At 39.5% G+C, this 20307-nt stretch overlaps 1 protein-coding gene across 2 annotated transcripts in view; it reads left to right on the top strand.

Moving 5' to 3' along the window:
* Positions 1 to 15879, top strand: part of SPRED1 (sprouty related EVH1 domain containing 1) — a 130805-nt gene extending 114926 nt beyond the window's left edge. For both annotated transcript variants that reach the window (XM_079767933.1, XM_079767934.1), the window contains 2 exons: positions 6998 to 7099; positions 9583 to 15879. In XM_079767933.1, coding sequence (XP_079624059.1) covers positions 6998 to 7099; positions 9583 to 10221 — 741 coding nt within the window. In that variant the 3' untranslated portion in view covers positions 10222 to 15879. The remainder of the gene's footprint in view (positions 1 to 6997; positions 7100 to 9582) is intronic.
* The last annotated feature ends 4428 nt before the right edge of the window (positions 15880 to 20307 follow it).

Consider the following 20307-nt stretch of genomic DNA (forward strand, 5'->3'; position numbering starts at 1 on the left):
AAATTCTTCTTGTTCATTGGTGGTATATAAGAAAGTGGTTGGCTGTTGTGTATTAACCTTGTATCCTGCAGCTTTGCTCTATATAGTTCGCTTACTGGTTGCTATTATGGTAATGTTGACCTTATAGGATGAGGTAGGAAGTATTTCTTGTTTGGATCTTCTGTAGAAGATACTAGAAATTTGGTATAACTTATTCTTTAAATGTTTGGTAGATCTCTACAGTATATCCTTCTGGAGCTGATGCTTTTTTTTTTTCTTTCATTAAGTTGATTCGGGTGACATTGGTCAACATGAACATGTAGATTTCAGGTGTGGGTTTCTGTGTTTCAATATATTGTACCGTGTGCCCACCACCCATAGTCAAATCTTCTCCTGTCACCTTATATTAGGACCTGCTTTTCCTCCCCCTTACCTCTGGCAACCACCACACTGCTGTTTGTGTTCATGAGTTTCAGTTTTATATCCCACATGAGTGAAATCATTTTTAGCTTTTTCTGACTGACTTATTTCACTTAGCATAAGGTCCATCCATGTTGTTGCAGATGGCACTATTTCATCCTTTCTTATGGCTGAGTAGTATTCCATGTGTATGTACCACATCTTCTTTATCCAGTCCTCTATTGCAGGACACTGGTTGTTTCCATGTCTTGGCCACCGTGAATAATGCTGCAGTGAACATAGGGGTGCATATATCTTTGTGAATACATGATTTCGAGTATTTCGAGTATATACCCAGGAGTGGGATTGCTGGGTCATATGGTAGTTCTATTAATATTTTGAGGAATCGCCAGACTGCTTTCCATAGTGGTTGTACTAGTTTACATTCCAACATCAATGAATGAGGGTTCCTTTTTCCACAACCTCTCCAACACTTACGGCTTATCTTATGGATAATGGCCACTCTAACAAGTATAAGGTGGTAGGTATCTCATTGTAGTTTTCATTTGCATTTCCCTAATTGCCAGTGAGGTTAAACATCTTTTCATATATCTATTGGCTCTTCGTATGTCTTGGGAGAGGTGTATTTTCATTGGTGCTTTCTGTTTTCAAAAATTATTGATTCAGCTTCTTAACACGTTAAGCGCCCAGTCAGTCACCGGTGACTGACACTATACTTTCCATCCAGAAGACAAAACAGGCTGGGCGCTTAACGTGTTAAATAGATCCAGTCCTATTCAGATTGTCTATTGAGTTTTGGCAGATAGTGCCTTTCAAGGAATCCATCCATTTCACCTTGGCTAGCAAGTTTGTGGGCATAGAGTTCATAATGTTCTTTTATTAACCTTGTAATTTCCATGGGATCTGTAGTGATATTCCCTCTTTTATTGCCGATATTAGTAATTTGTCCTCTCTCTCTTACCTAGCCTGACTAGAGGCTTGTCAATTTTGTTCATTGTTTCAAAGAATTAGTTTTTTATTTCATTAATACTCTGTATTGATTTCTGTTCTAATTCTTTTCTTGTTTTGGACTTAGTTTTTTTCTGCTTTGCTTAGGTGAGAACTTACATTATTGATTTTAGATGTTTCTTTTTTTCTAATTACATGCATTCAATGATATCAGTTTCTCTCTAAGCACATGTTTTACTACATTCCATAAAGTTTGATAATTTGTTTTATTTCCATTTAGTTCAAAATACCTTTTAAGTTTCCTCAGATTTCTTTTTAAGCCATGATGTGTTACTTTGAAGTATTTTATTTAAGCTACATGTATATTGGGATTTTTAAATTACCTTTCTCTTATTCATTTCTAGTTTAATTCCTTTGTGGTCTGAGAGCAGACATTGTATAAATTCTTTTTTTTTTTTTCTAAGATCTGTTTTTTTTACTCAGAATGTGGTCTGTCTGGGTTTATGCTCCATGAGAGATTGAGAAGAATGGGTATACTGCTGCTGGATGAGTAGTCTGCAGATGTCAATTATATCTACTTGATTGACTGAGTTAATGTGTTCAATTTGTCCTTAGTGATTTTCTGCCTGTTGGATCTGTCCATGTGTCTTCAGCTACAACAATGGGTACATCTATTTCTCCTTGCAGTTCCAATAGTTTTTGCCTCATGTAATTTGACACACTTTTGTTAAATACATACTTGCTAAGGATTGCTGTGTTCTTGGAGAATTGACCCTTTTATCATTATATCCTTGCTCATGTGTTGTTCTTATAGACAACATATAGTTGGGTCTTATTTTTTTTTTACTAGATTCCCAGTGCACGAAATTCGTGCAGGGGTGGGGGGTGTCCCTCAGCCCAGCCTGCACCCTTTCTAATCTGGGACCCCTCGAGGGATGTCCGGGATTGGGCCTAAAGGGGCAGTCGGACATCCCTCTTACAATCCAGGACTGCTGGCTCCCAACTGCTCACCTGTCTGCCTTCCTGATTTCCCCTAACCGCTTCTGCCTGCCAGCCTGATCACCACCTAACCACTCCTCTGCCAGCCTGATTGATGACTAACTGCTCCCCTGCCCGCCTGATTGCCCTTAACTGCCCTCCCATGCAGGCCTGGTCACCCCTAACTTCCCTCCCCTGCAGGCCTGGTCACCCCTAACTTCCCTCCCCTGCAGGCCTGGTCACCCCTAACTGCCCTCCCCTGCAGGCCTGGTCACCCCTAACTGCCCTTCCCTGCAGTCTTGGTCCCCCCCATCTGCTCTCCCCTGCTGGCCTGGTCGGTCCCTCCCAACTACCCTCCCCTGCTGACCATTTTGTGGTGGCCATCTTGTGTCCACATGGGGGCAGCCATCTTTGACCACATGGGGGCAGCCATCTTGTGTGTTGGAGTGGTGGTTAATTTGCATATTACTCTTTTATTAGATAGGATAGAGGCCTGCTGCACGGGTAGGGGCCAGCTGGTTTGCCCTGAAGGGTGTCCTGGATCAGGGTAGGGGTTCCCTTGGGGCTTGGGGCAGCCTGGGTGGGCGAGGGGCCTATGGTGGTTTGCAGGTTGGCCACGCCCTTCGGTGACCCAAGCAGAGGCCCTGGTATCTGGGATTTATTTATCTTCTATAATTGAAACTTTGTAGCCTTGAACGGAGTCCAGGGCCGGCCAGGGTGTGCGGGAAGCTTGGCTTCCTCTATTGCCGGGGAAACCCAAGCCTCCTGCTCGCTCCATGGCCACAGCCATCTTGATTGTGTTAATTTACATACTCGCTCCTGATTGGCTGGTGGGCATGGCTTGTGGGTAGGGTGGAGGTACGGTCAATTTGCATATTACTCTTTTATTAGCTAGTATTCACTCTGCAATCTCTGTCTTTTAATTAGAATATTTAGGTCATTAATGTTCAAAGTGATTACTGATACAGTTGCATTAACCCTTTGCACTCGCTTGGTTTTTTCTCGATTCCTTTATTCTACTCGGGATTTAATGCTAACCATGTCGAGTCACACTCGACAGCCGAGTGCAAAAGGTTAATTTCTATCATATGTCTTAACGGTTTTCTGTTTGTTACCCTTGTTCTTCATTTCTATTGTTGTATTTCAATTTTCCCAAAGTCTTTCGTGGATTTATTGAACACTAGAGGCCCGGTGCATGAAATTTGTGCACGGGGTCTGGTCCCTAGGCCTGGCCAGTTATTGAAGCTCGAGCATCTGGTGTGGAAGGGCAGGTCCCAGCTGACCTCTGGACCCTGGGCAGCACCTGGGTTCCGAGACGCCCGTGCACCCCCCTCTGCCTGAGTCACGGCGCCCGAGTCCCCACACGCTGATGTGGTGAGTGTGGCTGGATGCCAAGGGCTGGGGTGCAGCGTGGGCCCCTGGGCCACCCAGCGGTGCCACACAGAAGTTGGGCGGACACTGCGCTCTCTCCCAGCCGGCCTCACAGACCAGCTCCTGCACAAACCCATCGGGAGACTGACCGGCCCCTGCGGTCCCGGCTCACCCTGAAGAAGCCGTGCAGGTGCGGGGTGGGCTCCTCACAGGCACTGGGCACCTGAGCGTGGGGGCTTCCCTGGCACGCGAGCCCTGGCTTCCCCAGGGAGGGTAGCAGGGGGAGTGAGAGCGAGCTCGGCAGACACCCTGCATTCTCACTGCACCTCTGTCCCTGTCACCCCTGCCCCCAGGTAGCCAGCGAGAGGTCACAGTGCGTCGCAGATGCCCGCCATGTTCCTCACTGTCCCCTGGTGGTCAGCACACATCATAGTGATCGGTCGAACTCCTGGTCTCTCGGTCGAACTACCACCCAAGGGGAAATTTGCATATTAGGCTTTTATTATATAGGATTTTATATCATTTCATTCTCCTTTTTTGCATATCAGTTAATCTTTTTTAAAAAACTTTTTTTAGTGGTTGCTTGACATTTTACAATATACATTTACAATTAATTCTTGTCTGTTTTCAATAATACTAAACCATTTTATAGGTAGTGCAAATATCTTATGTAGTAAAATAATCCCAATTCCTCCCTGCCATCCCTTGTATCATTGCTGTCATTCATTTTAATATATATAAGCATACAAGTGTATTCATGCTAGAGGCCTGGTGCATGAAATTTGTGCACAGGTGGGGTCCCTAGGCCTGCCAGGCGATCAGGGTCAATCAGGTTCCCTGCCTCCTTCCCTCACTGCCCCCATGCGGTTCCTCACTGCCCGAGCGCCGCCACCACGCGGTTCCCCACCTCCCTGCCTGCCTCCTCCTCCTTCCCTCGCCAACCATGCGCCTCCACTGCGCAGTTCCCTGCCTCCCCCGCTCGCCGCCCACATCTGCGGCTGCCCACCCCCAGTTCCCCATTCAAGCCTGGGGGCTGGCCCCGATCGGGGCCTGCCAGTCAAGGGAAGGGACGCAGAGAGTGACCCGGGAGGTTGGCCGCTGGCCCTCGGTCCCCCTGGGAAAGGGACTGCATCTGCCGCCACCCATCCCTGGTTCGCCATCCCAGCCGGGGTGAGGGCCTGGGAGGTTGGCTGGCAGGCCCCATCGGTTATCGGGGCCTGCGGGCTGGGGGTGGCTCCTGCGTTGAGCATCTGCCCCCTGGTGGTCAATGCATGTCATAGTGACTGGTCGTTCCATCATAATGGTCTCTTAGGCTTTTATATACCAGTATGTGTGTGTGTGTGTGTGTGTGTGTGTGTGTGTGTGTGTGTGTGTATAACTATACATTATCAAGTACGTTGTTGCTGTCTTTTTGAACAAACTTTTGTTAGATCAATTAAAATAAGAAAAATAAAAGGTTTTATTTTATTTTTACTTATTTTTTTTCTTTGATACTCTTTCATTCTTTTGTAGATTCAAGTTTCTGATCTATATTATTTTCCTTCTCTTTAAATTTAGAACTTCAGTTAACATTTCTTGTATTGCAGGTCTACTGGCAACAAATTTCCTCAATTTTTGTTTGCCTGGGAAAGTCTTTATATCTATCTATTTTACTTTTGAAAGATAATTTCACAACATACAGAACTGTACAGATTGGTGGGCTTTTTCTCTCAATACTTTATAAATGTTTCACTCCAATCTCTTTGTCCTTGCATGGTTTCCAAGTCAGATGTAATTCTCATCTTTGCTCCTTTATTTAAAAAAAAAAAAAGTGTTTTTTCCTCTGTGTTTTGTGTGTGTGTGTGTTGTTTTTGTTTTTTTGTGTGGTGTTTTGTTTGTTTGTTTCCAGGATTTTCCCTTTATCTTTGATTTTCTTTTTTATTATAGTTTTAAAATATTATGCTTAGGTTTACTTTTTTAGCATTTATCGTGCTTGGCCTTCTCTGGGCTTCTTAGATCTGTGGTTGACATTAAATTGGGTAAATTCTCAAACATTATTTTAAATATTCCTTCTGTTCCTTTCTTCTCCTGATATTCCTATTTCATGTATGTTATACCTCTTGCAGTTGTCCCACGGTTCTCCAGTATTCTGTTCATTCCTTTCTATCTCAGTTCTCTGCTTTCGTTTTGGAGGTGTGTATTGATATATTCTTAAGCTCAGAGATTTTTTCCTCTCTCCTAAGCTCATCAAAGCCATTCGTCATTTCTCTTAGTGTTTTTTTATCTCTAGCTTTTTGTTGTCCTTTCTTAGGATTTCCATCTCTGCTTTCATTACTCATTTGTTCTTGCATGCTGTTTATGTTATCCATTAGAATCCTTAGCGTATTAATGATAGTTGTTTTAAATTCCTGGTCTGCCATTTCCAACATCCCTGTCATGTCTGGTTCTGATGCCTGTTCTTTCTCTTCAAATTATGGGTTGTTGTTGTTTTGTTTTTTGTTGCCTTTTCATATGTTTTGTTGTTTTTGTTTTGGTGGTTTTTTATTTGGGGGGGGGGGGGTTTATAGCTCCACATAATGTACTGGGTAAAAGGAATGCTAGTAAATAGGCCTTTAGTAATATAGTGGTAAAGTGTGTAGGGAGAGGTAGCATTCTTATAGCCCTATGATTGGTCTGTCTTTTAGTCTGAGCCATGCCTCTGGACTGTGAACTTCACAAGTATTTCTCAGTTTTTTCCTTCTCTTTCCTTCTCTGGATGGTGTGGTCAAATAGGTTCTGATGACACCTGGCAGGTCAGGCTCTGGTTAACTAGTTTCTCCTAGGGCAGACTCTGTTAAAAACAGAAAGCGTTTGGGACTTTACTGATATTTACTGTGGGGACCTGGTGGAGCTCCTGCGGTGAATCTCAACATTATCTACAGTGAGCTTCCAGCAATTCATCAATTACAGTTCAGCTTTTCCTACCCCAGCACTGGTTTCCATGGCATTGATCACTCATGAGTCTGCTCTGTTATCTGTCTCTCCAGTCTTGGAAGCAGTGGTTTGCCTTGTGTCCTTCTCTGTCTTACACACCCAAGAAGTGTTGATTTTTTTTTTTCTGTTCAGTTTTTCCTTCTTAGGACAGAGTGGCAACTTTAAAGTGCCTACATGTAGAACCAGAAATCAGAATTCTGTATTACTTTTTAATTTAAATTTTAAATGCATAAGGAAAGACCTAATTTTATATAATAAATAGTATGACTCAACATTTTGAAAAGCTTAACTACTAATAAGTTATGAAATTCTGGAATTGTCACTTAAGTAGAAATTGTTTGTATTTTAGATAACGTTCACTCATCCAAGCCTAGACATTCAGGGCAGAAGCATAGAATATGCACAGCGACAAATATCCAAGGAATGTGGAGGCCTAAAGTCCCAAAATAAGGTAAGTTACCTTAGTTTATCTTCTGATATGTACTATAACTAATGAACATATAAGTGAAGTTTTCTAGTCCTTCTAACTCTCTATATAGTTGAATTGTACTAGGAAAAATAATTTAGTGTATAAGTTTGCTACATAAATGCTTGTAAACCCTAATACATAAATTCTATCCAAATTTCTAGTGTGAGTCTAGGGGATATCAACAGTGTATTTATCACCAGATAGAACCAATAAGAATTACACATAGTTAATTTAGTGGACTTCACCTTTAGCCCTTATCTGGAATTTTTTTTAGTTCCAGTACCAAATATCTGGGGAATAGAAGTTTGCCCCAACCTGGGTCAGGTGTTTGCTTGTAGACTAGTCGCTGTGTCCAGGGACTGGGGCCAAGAGATACAAATTTGACTTCTAGAAGCCCATCTAAATGGATAAAGGATCGTTTTGATTTAGACCTTGTATGATTTATCTCCAGAAGATTTACTTTGCTCCTTGGCCTCAAGGAGACAGTCTATCCAGAAGGAGGGGTGAAGGAGGTTGTGTGTATATGTATATACATGTATGTGTATGTGGTGTGGTGCATTTTAAGTTATTTTCAGAGACCAACAGACTAGATGGCTGGAACAACAAGAATTTATTAACTTATAAGTCTGGAAACTGAAGTCCAAGGTCAAAGTGTTAGCAATTTGGTTTCTTCAGGGACCTCTCTCCTTGGCTTGCAAGTGGCCACCTTCTTGGTGTGTCCTCACTGGTCTTTGCTCTTTCATGCATATCCCACTGTCTCTCTATGTGTCCAGTTTCCTCTTAAAAGTATGCCAGTCAAATTGGATGGATTAAGGTTCACTCTAAGGGCCTTATTTGAACTTAATGACCTCTTTATTTGAACTTAATGACCTCTTTAAAGTCCCTGTGTCTAAATATAGTGACTTTTTGAGATAGTGGAAGTTGGTGCCTCAACTCGTGAATTTCGAGAGGACATGGTTCAGCCCATAACATTCTACCCCTCCAGCATCTGGTCCCCTAAATTCCTGCCTTTCTCACATGCAAAAATTCACTCCATCACAGCAGCCCCCAAATTTAACCCATTCCAGCATCAACACTCAGTCTCAAGTCTCATCTAAATTTCATCTAAATCAAGAGTGGGCTGAGACAAAATATGATTCATCCTGAGACAAATATCTTTCTATCTGGGGACCTGAGAAGTTACCTGCTTCAAACTATAATGATTGGAAAGGCACAGAACCAATATTTCCATTCCAAAAGGGAGAAACTGGAAAGAAGAAAGGAGTCATGGGTTTCTTAAACAAGTCCAAAACTTAGCAGAGCAAATTTCATTAGATTTTTAAGGCTCAGAAACAATCCTCTTTGGCTTGATTTTTTTTTTCCCTTCAGGGGGTGGCCCCACAACCTTGACCCTTGGGCTTCCTGGCCCACTGGATCTGAGGAAGTGGCCCCATCCTATTGAACTGAGGAGACAGCCCCAACATTTCCAGTTCTTCCCTTAAAAGATAATGCATGTTCCCAGCCAGATAGCTCTGTTTGCCAGTCCTGTAAATGCTATTACTTTGACAACCTTGATTCATTTCCTCTCAACTCTGTCCCCTTAGATCCAACCTGGCAGCATTTCAGCTGAGATGGTTGATAGGATCTATGAGTCACACCATAGCCTCTTTATCCTATGATTGTCTAGCCACACCTTTGGTATTTTCTTCTTTTTTTTTATCCACGACCGAGGATAAGTTTATTGATTTTTGAAAGAGAGAGAGACAGATCCATTGCGCCCTGATGGGGTCAAACCCACAACCTTTTGGTGTTGGGACAATGCTCCAACCAACCTAGCCAGCCCGGCCAGGGCCACACCTTTGATGCTTTCTTCAGAGCATGCTTACACTTCTGCCTTCCACAAAACACTGGAATACAATTCTTTCCCATTTTTTCTTTACCACTTCCTTTCACTATCCAGTATTATGTTTAAAGTTCAAGGCTATCTAGGCTTTTTATAACGTGCACCTCAAAACTTTTTGAGCCTCTGTCTATTACCCAGTTTCAAAGCCATTGCCACACTTTTAGGTATTTGTTACAGCAACCCACTTTTCAGTACCAATAGATGAGTCAGGATTTTCCAGAGAAACAGAACCAATAAGACGTGTATAGAGGTTTCTTTTAAGGAATTGGCACATTCCGTAGTGGAGGTACATCTCCAAAGCCTGCAGGGTAAGCTGTCGGGCTTGAGAAGCAGGGGAGAGTTGCAATCAGTCTGTTCCATTAAGGCCTTCAGCTGATTGGATGAGGTTCACCTATATCATGGAGGCTGATCTTCACTGGTCATAGTCCACCGATGTAAATGTGAATCTCACCCAAGAGACATCTGTACTTAAACATTCAGAGTAATGTTTGACTAAATATCTGGGCACCATGGCCCAGCAAAGTTGACACATAAAATTCATGTTCACAGTCCTTATTGCAGTTTTTATCTCTTCCTTTTTTAGGTGCCTCGGCATGTCAGCTTTCAAGATGAGGATGAGATTGTCAGAATAAATCCTCGAGATATCTTAATCCGTCGCTATGCAGACTACAGGCATCCTGACATGTGGAAAAATGACTTGGAGAGAGATGATACTGACTCCAATATTCAGTTTTCTAAACCAGACAGTAAAAAATCAGACTATCTGTACTCTTGTGGGGATGAGACTAAGTTAAGTTCATTCAAAGACTCTGTGGTATTTAAGACACAGCCTTCCTCATTAAAATTTAAGAAGTCAAAACGAAGAAAAGAAGATGGTGAGCGTTCTCGCTGCGTATACTGCCAGGAAAGGTTTAATCATGAAGAAAACGGCAGGGGGAAATGTCAGGATGCTCCAGACCCTATTAAAAGATGCATCTATCAAGTTAGTTGCATGCTCTGTGCCGAGAGCATGCTGTATCATTGTATGTCAGACTCAGAGGGAGACTTTTCTGATCCCTGTTCATGTGACACTAGCGATGACAAGTTCTGCCTACGATGGTTAGCCCTGGTAGCTCTTTCTTTCATTGTACCATGTATGTGCTGCTACGTCCCTTTGAGAATGTGCCATCGTTGTGGGGAGGCATGTGGGTGTTGTGGTGGGAAACATAAGGCTGCTGGATGAAAGGATCTAGGGCCAAAAGGAGTTTAAAATCTTTGTTTCCAGGCATTAGCTAACTTGGATTTGCGGAAGCTTTCGGCAAGCAATATGAAATCTTGCCTGGTGTCATAGGGGCCACACATGGAGGAAGCAGCACTCGTCAGTTCTTGGCATTTCACAAATGCCAGCCATGCCTAACTTTTCCCTTGAGCGCATGGCACGTTTTGTTACAGGTTGTAAAGCGTATTTGCGAAAGGAAACCATTTCTGGTTATTGGCTATAAAAAGTGATCATAAAATATGATCCGACTAAAAGGGATTAATTTTTGGCATTTTTGTATATTTATGCATTAGGTGATGGGACTTTTAAAGGTTTGAATTCATTAGGACATGAACTAAAAGTGCACTAGGGAACAGCTGATTTCAATCTAAGAAAAGTTAACACTTGGAAATTATAAGAAGTTAAACAAGTGCACCTAAATCATTTATTGTTTTTTGAAAGCAGTTTTATGTATAAATAACAAATGTTTATATTTAACTAAATATAAGGTACGAATTATGACATTAAACTTTTCTTCCCCTTCCTAGTTCTGAAGTAGATGTACATATATCTACTGTCACATTCCATTATATTTTGCATACTTTACTCATCTAATTAATACAACATTTTTATTCCATGTGAATGATTTGATATTTCCATCTTTGTTTCCCTTTGGCTATGGTTTATATTGAGTTCTATCTGTACATTCTGGTAATCTAAAATTCTTTAAAATATTCTAATAGCCTTGAGTGACCAACTTTTTTTTAAAGCACAGATGTAATCGTCTAATGTTCTGATGGGAACGTAACACTTATTTTTATATAAAAAGAGATTGTGTAAACATAGAAAAAAAAAGGTTTGGGGGGTTGTTGTTTTGTTTTTTGTGGTATTCAACCAGCAAGTTGTTTTCTTTCAGAGTTTCCTCCTTCAAAAAATTATATTGCATTTACAAATATGTTACAAGGCAAAGAAGTGTAACTGGATGGTTAGTGTAAAAGCTTCCTCCTAAGATCTCGTTTATCATTCTGCTAACCCAGAATTTGTTCAGCTGTGTTACTAATTTTTTTAGCTTAATCCTCAGTGCTCATTATTCACATAATACCAATAGCTTTTTTCAGTTGCATTTTATTTAAACAAGCCAAAAGCAAAATTATTTTATGTTAAAGTATGTGCTAAACTATCCCAGGAAAGTATTTAATCCAACATTGTGAATGAAATACCTTGTACATAAAAATTTATTTCTTTTGCAGAGCATTGTATCACTGGATGTTTTATTTACAAAGTAGTTGGATAAGTGTTCCAACAATTATTTAAAGTACTTTGGGAACAAATTGTCTTTTTTTTTTTTTTAACTGTTACATTTAAACTCTAATCAAGTAAGGGTTCTCTAAGAACATTCCCTTAGAGGGATCAAGTTGAGAAGCGTGCCTTTCTTTTTAATGGCTTGAAGTTTCAGAAGTGATAAACATTAAAATCACACTACCATTTGAAGCTCATTTTCTATGCACGTTTTTAAATGTCATTTATGTATCATTCTTTTTACGTTCACACTTAAGCTTCTGTTAGCTGTCTTCTTTTGCCCCAGATCAAACTGAACAATGTATATAACACTATCTGTCTGTAAAATACTTTTTTTAAGAAAGCATTTATATTTATATGACAGCTTGAACTGACAACATTGTGTATATAGATCATCTTGAAGTATTATTTCACATTGAAAAGAAGAAAAATATATTGATAACTATAGATGTTATGAAGAAGAGGTTATTTCTAGTTTTGTACTAAAAATCAATTGGATGAACTAAATCCAAACGTGACACTGTAACAGCAGTTTTAAGTCTTATTTTTACTGTTTATATATTTGGACGCTGCTGCACCAGATGATCTTCATCCCTGAAGTTTTCAGCTAAACTCGGTTACCTAGAATAGACTGTTAACTTTCAAAATTACTTCTTATTGGTGGAATGGAAATAATTGATTTTCCTTATGAATAAATTTTCATATTTGTAAGTGTGGAGTTTATAATTCAGGTTTGAGCAAGGTGTGAATAACTGAAGAAAATAACTTGCTGGCTATATAGGAAAATCTGTGGAAATGGACTGTGTATATATTTCTGGGAAGAACAAATATAATCATTTCTTCTGTTAAGCACTAATCAGTATAGTGCAACTCCTGGTTCTGTACTGTATTTTATATGCAACATATATGCTTTAATATTTTAATGTTTGTGCATTAATATTTTCAAAATGTTTTAACCACTTTGCTGCTAAGATTTTGCCGTCCCATCCCCATTTTTTTCCTTTACAATTTTAAACAAGTTTCTTCATTAAAAACGATGGTGATAAAATGGTTTTTATTTCACCTTGGATCTTTATAGTTAACACACCCAGTTTCTAAATTGGTCTAGAAAACTAGTAACATGTTATCTGAATCCCTATGTGGAAAGTTTCTCTTGAGTAAATTAGAATTCTTATGTGAAAAATAAAGGGTGGTTTAAATTTCTTACTCTAAAATGTGTATAGGTGTGTTCAGGGACATTTTCTCGTTCTTCATACAGATTTGGCACTGCACTGCCAGCTGGCTTTTCCTCTAAAACCTTTCACTGTTTTTAATCTGGTAGTATAAGCAAATGGCTAAACAAAACTGCTTACATAATAGTAAATATGGAAAATGAAACCATCTAGATGGCATGACGAGAAAGACTTTGGTCAGATGGTGTGTTGTGTTCAGACCTGATAATTCGGAAATGATTTTTCTCCTGCATTGAAGGTGGGGGCTAGTGAGGGAATCTCTTGGTTTCTGAAGAAATATGAGGTGTGGAACTTCAGCACCACCTACTGGATAATTTGTAGGCCAGAACCGTGAGGTAGCAATTGGGGTCTGATAGGGTTCGTCACTGTTACCTGTACAGGGCTATTTAAGTGGTGATCACCGCCAAGCGGAGGAAGCAGGAGTGAGATATATCTCAAACCATAAAAGGAATATTTTACCTAATGTGTCTTGTTGGTTGCTGAAAGATTTTAAGCACTTTTTCCTCATATATCCTGAATTAAAATATTTATTGACATTTGGAACTGGCAATCAATCTTAATTAATGGATGTGCCGAAGCATTTATAGAACCAATTCTTTTAACTTTCTAAAGCCATTACCAAATGGTATTCTTATTTTTCCTCCCATTGCTAGTCAGGGAGAATTTTTTAAAAAAATAAACATCACCTAACTACATCAAGACAACTTCAGAGGGAGTGTGTGTTTATGTCTCTGGGATGCTGGGGCAGGGGAAAACTTGAAATTACCTATTTTCATTGGTTATTCAGCAGTGCCTAATATGAACTTTTGAAGTAATACAAACGCACTTTTAATTCTTGTTATAGTGCCATCTGATATCTTAGGTAAGTCTTGCTTTGTCTTTTATTTTTCTTCCCCACCCCCAACTCCAACCCCCATTTAATTGAACACCACAAAGATGTTTCCTAATGTCCATACAAGTCTCCCAAATACAGGAAAGTACTTTCCTCTATATTTAAAGAACCTTAAGGATGTTTCTTATATTGAAATTTGTTTTCAGTCTTGTGATTACACTTTAGACTATGTGTTAAGAGTGGGTTTTTAATTTTAGCCCAAAGATACATTAAGCAAGTGTAACATTTTTCTGAAAACTTTGAAACTGTAGTTACCTGAAAAACACAGATTCTTCACTAAATATTATCATTCTTAATTTGACCTCCAGAATCACATTTCTAAGTATAAGGGAAAGTACTGGAAACTTGCATTGTTGTGTACGTAACATTTTTTTGGTCTGTAAACCATCATGAGATATTGTGCAGGAAATCAAAACAAAAAAGAAATCACAACCTGGAGTGATTTATGTAAACCAAAAACAAGGGCTTTAAGGTATTAAGGTACTGTTTGCCTAGCAGCCAGGTGGTTATGAACCTTTCATATGCTTTGATTCACTGATGTTAGCCATTGTTTCTGGAAGCTCCTTAAATTGCATAAGTTGCTAGTTTTGAAAATTTTCAAAAATACCTAGTTGAAAAGCTTATGTATTAAAGATACACATAGATTTTTGTGAACATTACCAGTCTGTAGTGTCGTTTGCTTTCTATTCTTGACCTCAGAAGTGCCTCACTTGTATATTACTTCCATTAAAAGCTTGACTGCATTCTTTCTAATAAGCATTGAAGTATTGTTTAACTCATGTCATAATGTATCTCCTTAGATATAGTTGACTAGCTTGATAGTTTTGGGTATATAATGTAAATATGCATATATAAGTTTGTAACTGTTTTTGTTACATCATTCCCATGTAATTGGACATATCAGATGATATCAAAGAATTTGTTTTCATTACCTGATTAAACCTATCATGAAATATAAAAAGACTTTTTCTTACTCTTCTAGAGGATAACAAACTATCACGTAAGAGATAATAATTACGAGAGGAGAAAGCAATAGAAATGGAAGCTTTTGGTCATAATTTTGTAAGGTATATTTTTAACTGAGAGTTCATGTATAGTTCATCTTAATGACTTACATATTCATCCTTGATTGTATCCAGATTTTTTACATTCTGTTAGCTAATACTGTACATTATATTTATTGGTTGGGGAATACATTACAGCTAAGTCTAGATTAACCACTTTAACGGGTAGGTGAGACATGTTTAACCCAAGACTGCTACTAATTTTTTTGTGTGTCTCCTAGTAAGTTTCAGAATTTGTCTTAATTTGTAATATAAACAAAGATAGCCAATAATCTAAATGAAAAATTATTGGGATAGTCCTTACTAGTAAAATCATAGTGTATTTCAACCCCAAAATAACCCTTGGCTACTATAATACAGTTGTATTTGAAATAAAACATTAACCGTTTATACCTTTAACCATGAATTACGAAATGTAATCTCATGTGCTTATTTACAGGTTTTTCAGAAATTTGCTTTATAGTCTTCTTCTCAAGTTAATACCCACAAGTAAGTAGGATGGTCTTTACATCAGAGAAATTGAAACTAGGGTTCCTGCTTGGTCATCAGTTTAGTATCATGCACCACAGTGGTCCTTTCAAAAAAGTCAGTATTAATAATATGAGATATAGAGTCAACTCTTTTAAAATTAGCTGCTCTAAATTTGCAGTTTCAGACCCTTGAAATGATGCTCAAAAACATAATTCATAATAAAAGTCTTAACTGCAAAACATAGGTGAAACGGTGTTTTGTCTAGCAATCTTTATTTTTGTTAATGTATTTTAAATGATCACTTTCAATCCTCAAATAACCCTATATTGTATTATCTTCATTTTACTAAAGAGGAAATTTAGGCTTCAAGAGGTTAATAAATATTCCCAAACTCTCTTAGAGGCACCAGGATTTGAAATTTGCTTACTCTAAAACTCATATTTTAGTCACAGTGCAGTTTTGCCTTTTGTTACAAAGGTTACTTTTATAGAATAAGCATTGTTTTGTTCAAATGTAATTTTTTTACATGAATAATTTTTAAGGGAATACTTTTTCTTAATTTCCACTCAAATTTGTTTCATTTCTGGGCTTGCTTTTTATCTATGTTACTGGGTTATGCACTACCTGTCATATGGCATGTGGAGATCCTTAAAATTGGGAGAATAAAATTGGGATGATGCTTCAATATGTATCAATTGTGTGCTGATCCAATAGAAAGCACTAAAGACATATATATAGTCGAATGTGTGGTATTGTTCATCTTGCCCAAATGGTATTTTGCTAAAGACTTTGAGTCAGAGGGATTCTTTTTCACCCAAGCAATGGTACTTCCTCTTGAGATAGTAAGGGAAAAAATGCTCTCAAATGAGTCTTCTGTCTACTGTTTTTTTTTTTTCAAAGGGCCAGCCACTCATACGTTAGTTATCCCACAAAGCCTGCCTTTGAACCAGAGTTACATTTGGTATCAGGGCTCCTTGCACATGTGTAGGAATGATTAGGTTAGTGTCCCCTCCTCCCTCAATCTTAATTTTAACCTGGAAATAATTTTTAATAACCTACAAGCTGTGTGCAATTAGGAAAGAGGTTGGACAGAAAGAATTTCAGAATTTCTAATATTAAAATAATTCTTTCTGGACAGTGAAACTTAAGGGAGACCTGTGTAGCTTTTGTCCCCATTGCTTCTTAATTTTGCATTTCAAAATTGCAACCTATTTATTTATATTGTTTTATTTACTTTTGAAATGGGATACAGAAGATCTTAAGAATATTACTTGTCTAACATAAAACCCCTTTTTGTGTCCTCTATGTTTTCTTCCCTCCTTTCCCCAGTTATAGGAATACTAGAGGCCCAGTGCACGGATTCATGCATGGGTATGGGGAGTGGGGAGGGAGGGTTCCCTCAGCCTGGCCTGCGCCCTCTCACTATCCAGGACCCCTCAGGGAATGTCCCACTGCCGATTTAGGCCCGATTCCCGCAGGCCAGCCTGGCAGGCGGTCAGGGAGGAGCCCAAGCCAGGCCGGGCACCACTTGCGCTCATTCCAACTCACTGTGCCTGCCGCCACCTCTTCGTAGCACTGCCACGGCTCAGGAGAGGCTCACTATGCCACGACAGCTGCACTTGCCAGATGTGAGCCCCACTTCTGGCTGAGCAGTGCTCCCCTTGTGGGAGTGCACTGACCACCAGGGGGCAGCTCCTGCACTGAGCGTCTGCCCCCTGGTGGTCAGTGCGCATCATAGTGACTGGTCAACCGGTCGCTTAGGCTTTTAATATATACAGACATTTTTCCAAATCTACTAGTATAAGGGGAAGAATTCATGGAGAAGAAATTTCAACAGTTTATTATAATTTTTTTTTAAATTATTGTATTCTCAAGGGGGGGCAGCAAGCCTAATTGTGTGTTTCATCAATAGGGGAAGCCAGTGTGTCACCATCTTAAAATTTAAGAAAAAACAAAGTTTTATGAATCCCTTAGCTTCGGGGTACTTTAATAGTTCTTGTTAAATTGCCAAAGTAAAATGCACATGGCATATACTCCAGAATTTTAAGAAGGAAGTAGGAATTCAACTCAAATGACTTAAGTTTACTGATGAAGTTGATTTCATTGATGTTTTAGGGCTGGGAGACATCTTTGAGATTATAAGTACAACACCCTTATTTTGCAAATGTGGAAACAGGCCCAAGGAGGCTATGATATTAGTGCAACGTCATAGTAACAACCTGCACATGTAACCCAGACATCCAACTACCTGAAGCGCATCTCTTGCAGGCCCCTCAAATTCAATATGCCCCAAACTGATTTTCTCTGTTCTTTAAACTTTTTTTCCTCTTCTCTGTCTTGATAGATGGTGGCACCGTTGCCCTTACAGTGGTCTAAACCAGATGCCTGATCATCATCCTTAATTTCTCATTTTCCCTCACTTTTCACCATCGATTCTCCATTATCTACAGTTCCATTTCCTAATCCAGTGTCCCGCACATCTGTCCATGTTCCCCTGTCTGTCCTCACTGCCACTGTCCTGGGAGAAGTCATCTCACACTACTGACACTGGGGATTTGGCATTGAGTCACTTGGGCATCAGTTTTTAAAGAAATGGTCTATATTTTAAAGGATTGGAGGGTGAAAATAGCTTCAGACTGCAAAAAATAGTAATAAAAAGTTTAGATCTTCAGAGTCCAATATCCCGAGATTCAGACAAAAAATGATTTGTGGTAGGATTGAGGAATCAAGGGATGGTGACTTTAAAGACTAATTCAGCACCTTGAACCACCTAGAGAATTAAGAGTAACTTGAACTGCAAAGTGCAAGCTTACAGAAATGATCAACTTTAAGCTATTTATATGTTCACCTTTTCTCAAACCCATTCCTTTTTTTTACATGATGTAAGCTTGTTGTCTGTTGTGGTGGTGGTGGTGGTTTTCTGAAAGCTTGGGTAAAGAAAAGAGTCCATTACTGGAAACCTTTGAAATCTTACTGCTAATAGTATTTTAAGTAAATCAATAACTCCATAAGCAAGTGAGCCCACATTTAAAAGATTTTCTTTGCTTTTTACAAATCATTCTTCCCTTAGCAACATCAAAAACTGACTACCTAGTATAGATTTCCCCTTTTGAAGGTCACATCTCCAGACAAGGCTGACTACTTCAAGGATATTGGACAGGTAGACATTTTATTTATATTTTTATTATTTTTTTAATCCTTACCTGAGGATATGTGTGTGTGTTGTTGTTGTTGTTGTTTTTTTTTGGGGGGGGTGTTGTTTTTTGTTTTTTAAGGGGAGAGAGAGAAGCATCTATGTAAGATAATAAATCAATTCTAAAAGTGAAGAAGCCTCAGGTTGGGAGTGGAAGCAGGAAGCTGTTGGAGAAGTGTGGGTAGGCCAGACCCTGACTGGGGATGGAACCCACAACCTTTTGGTGTATGGGACAATGCTCCAACCAACTGAGCCACCAGCCAGGGCTTGGGCAGGTACCATTTTAGGTATAGTAATCAAGGAAGGCCACGCAAACAAGTGGGGGGAAAAATCATCCAGGTTAAAGGAAGAGCAAGCAGTGCAAAGGCTCTGAATGGAAAGAAGCTTGGTTTGTTTTAAGGAACAGCAAGAAGACTAGTATGAGTGGAGGGCAGCGTGAGGCAGCTCATGAAATGAGGTAAAGTCACAGAGGCAGCAGGTGCCAGATCTTGTGGGGACTTGAGGTCATGGGAAGGAGTTTGGATTTTATTCTGAGGATGATAATAGAAATCTACTGAAAGGTTTGAACAGGGACATTTCATACTCTAGCTGCTAAGTGGCTTTTTTTTTTTTTTAATAGAAAACCCAATTCTGGTTTCAGATGTTGGGCTGGTATTGCCTCAAGCTTTGTCCTGACTTTTCTACTGAAATGCGCTCCCCTACTACTTCCCTGTTTCTAAATCTGATGAACGTTTCTTAGACATCATTCACCGAGCAGCTTTTGACGCATTCTTTGCTCCTTTGGTACTACGCCATCCTGGTTTCCTCCTGTTCACTGGTTTCTCCTCTCTGCTAGATCCTTCTCCTCTCTCCTCGGTATGGGAATCAATTCCCTTTCCTAGCAACACTCCCCTCTTAGGGGATCTCATCCAATCCTCCTTACCTGTCCTAAACAGGCTGCTGGTAACCTCATTTAGATCTACTTGGCCTCCTCTTGGATGTCTCGCATTTCAATTGTAATAAGGCCAAAACAGAACTCTTGATTTCCCCCTCCAAACCTTCACCATCAGTCACATTACTTTAAGAAATGTTCAAAATTTACAAAGTTGCTTGAAGAATTACTGTCTTTCCTCATTAAGAGACTCAAATATCGATTGCAAATCTACACAGGGCTCACCATGTGCGTCACTACCAGCTCAGTCCACGCCTCAGTTATCTCCTGCCCACACTTCTCTGACAGCTTCCTGCTTCCACTCCATCCTGAGGGCTTTTATTTTTAGAATTGATTTATTACCTTATGTTTATTGAATATTTGTCTTTTCCATTATCATAGTTTTAGAATTGTTATTTTTTTCTTTACTTGACATTTATTTCACTCTGTTCCTTTCCTTCTCACTCGTACTTTGTGAACAGGTAATGAAGAATCAGAGCTTAACATTTATATGCCTATGTTGGACATATTTACATATAGTATTTAATTCCTCAATACTGTTGTGAAGTAGATGTGATTATTTGTTTTACAGATGGGGAAACTGAGGGCATACAGAAATTAAGAAATGTACCTACATTCTTAAGTGTAGGAACTGAAATTCAAACTCTGTTCTTTCTGACTCCCACTCTTTGCTGGTTACCATTCTGCCTTTGTAGATTTTCCTCCCTCCTGTACTCCTTAAGTCTCTGGCCAGTCCTCCTCCCTTTCCCCATCCCACCCCCCTCAAATTCCTGCGGTTGTATTTGTCTCATTATTCTGCATTTTCTCTTATACTCACTGACCTATTCTTACCCACCAATGACACTCAAGTAGTAGTTTTCCAGTGACAGTCTAGAGGATTAGCTTCATGACTGCCATCAATATCAAAGCCACTTAACTATGTTAAGTCTATGCTTTGAAGATGTACAAAGAAAATGTCTAACATGTTTCTGTGATGCCTTTATTTGCTT

Source organism: Cnephaeus nilssonii (assembly GCF_951640355.1).
Source record: "Cnephaeus nilssonii genome assembly, chromosome: 4".
NCBI classification, from domain to species: domain Eukaryota; kingdom Metazoa; phylum Chordata; class Mammalia; order Chiroptera; family Vespertilionidae; genus Cnephaeus; species Cnephaeus nilssonii.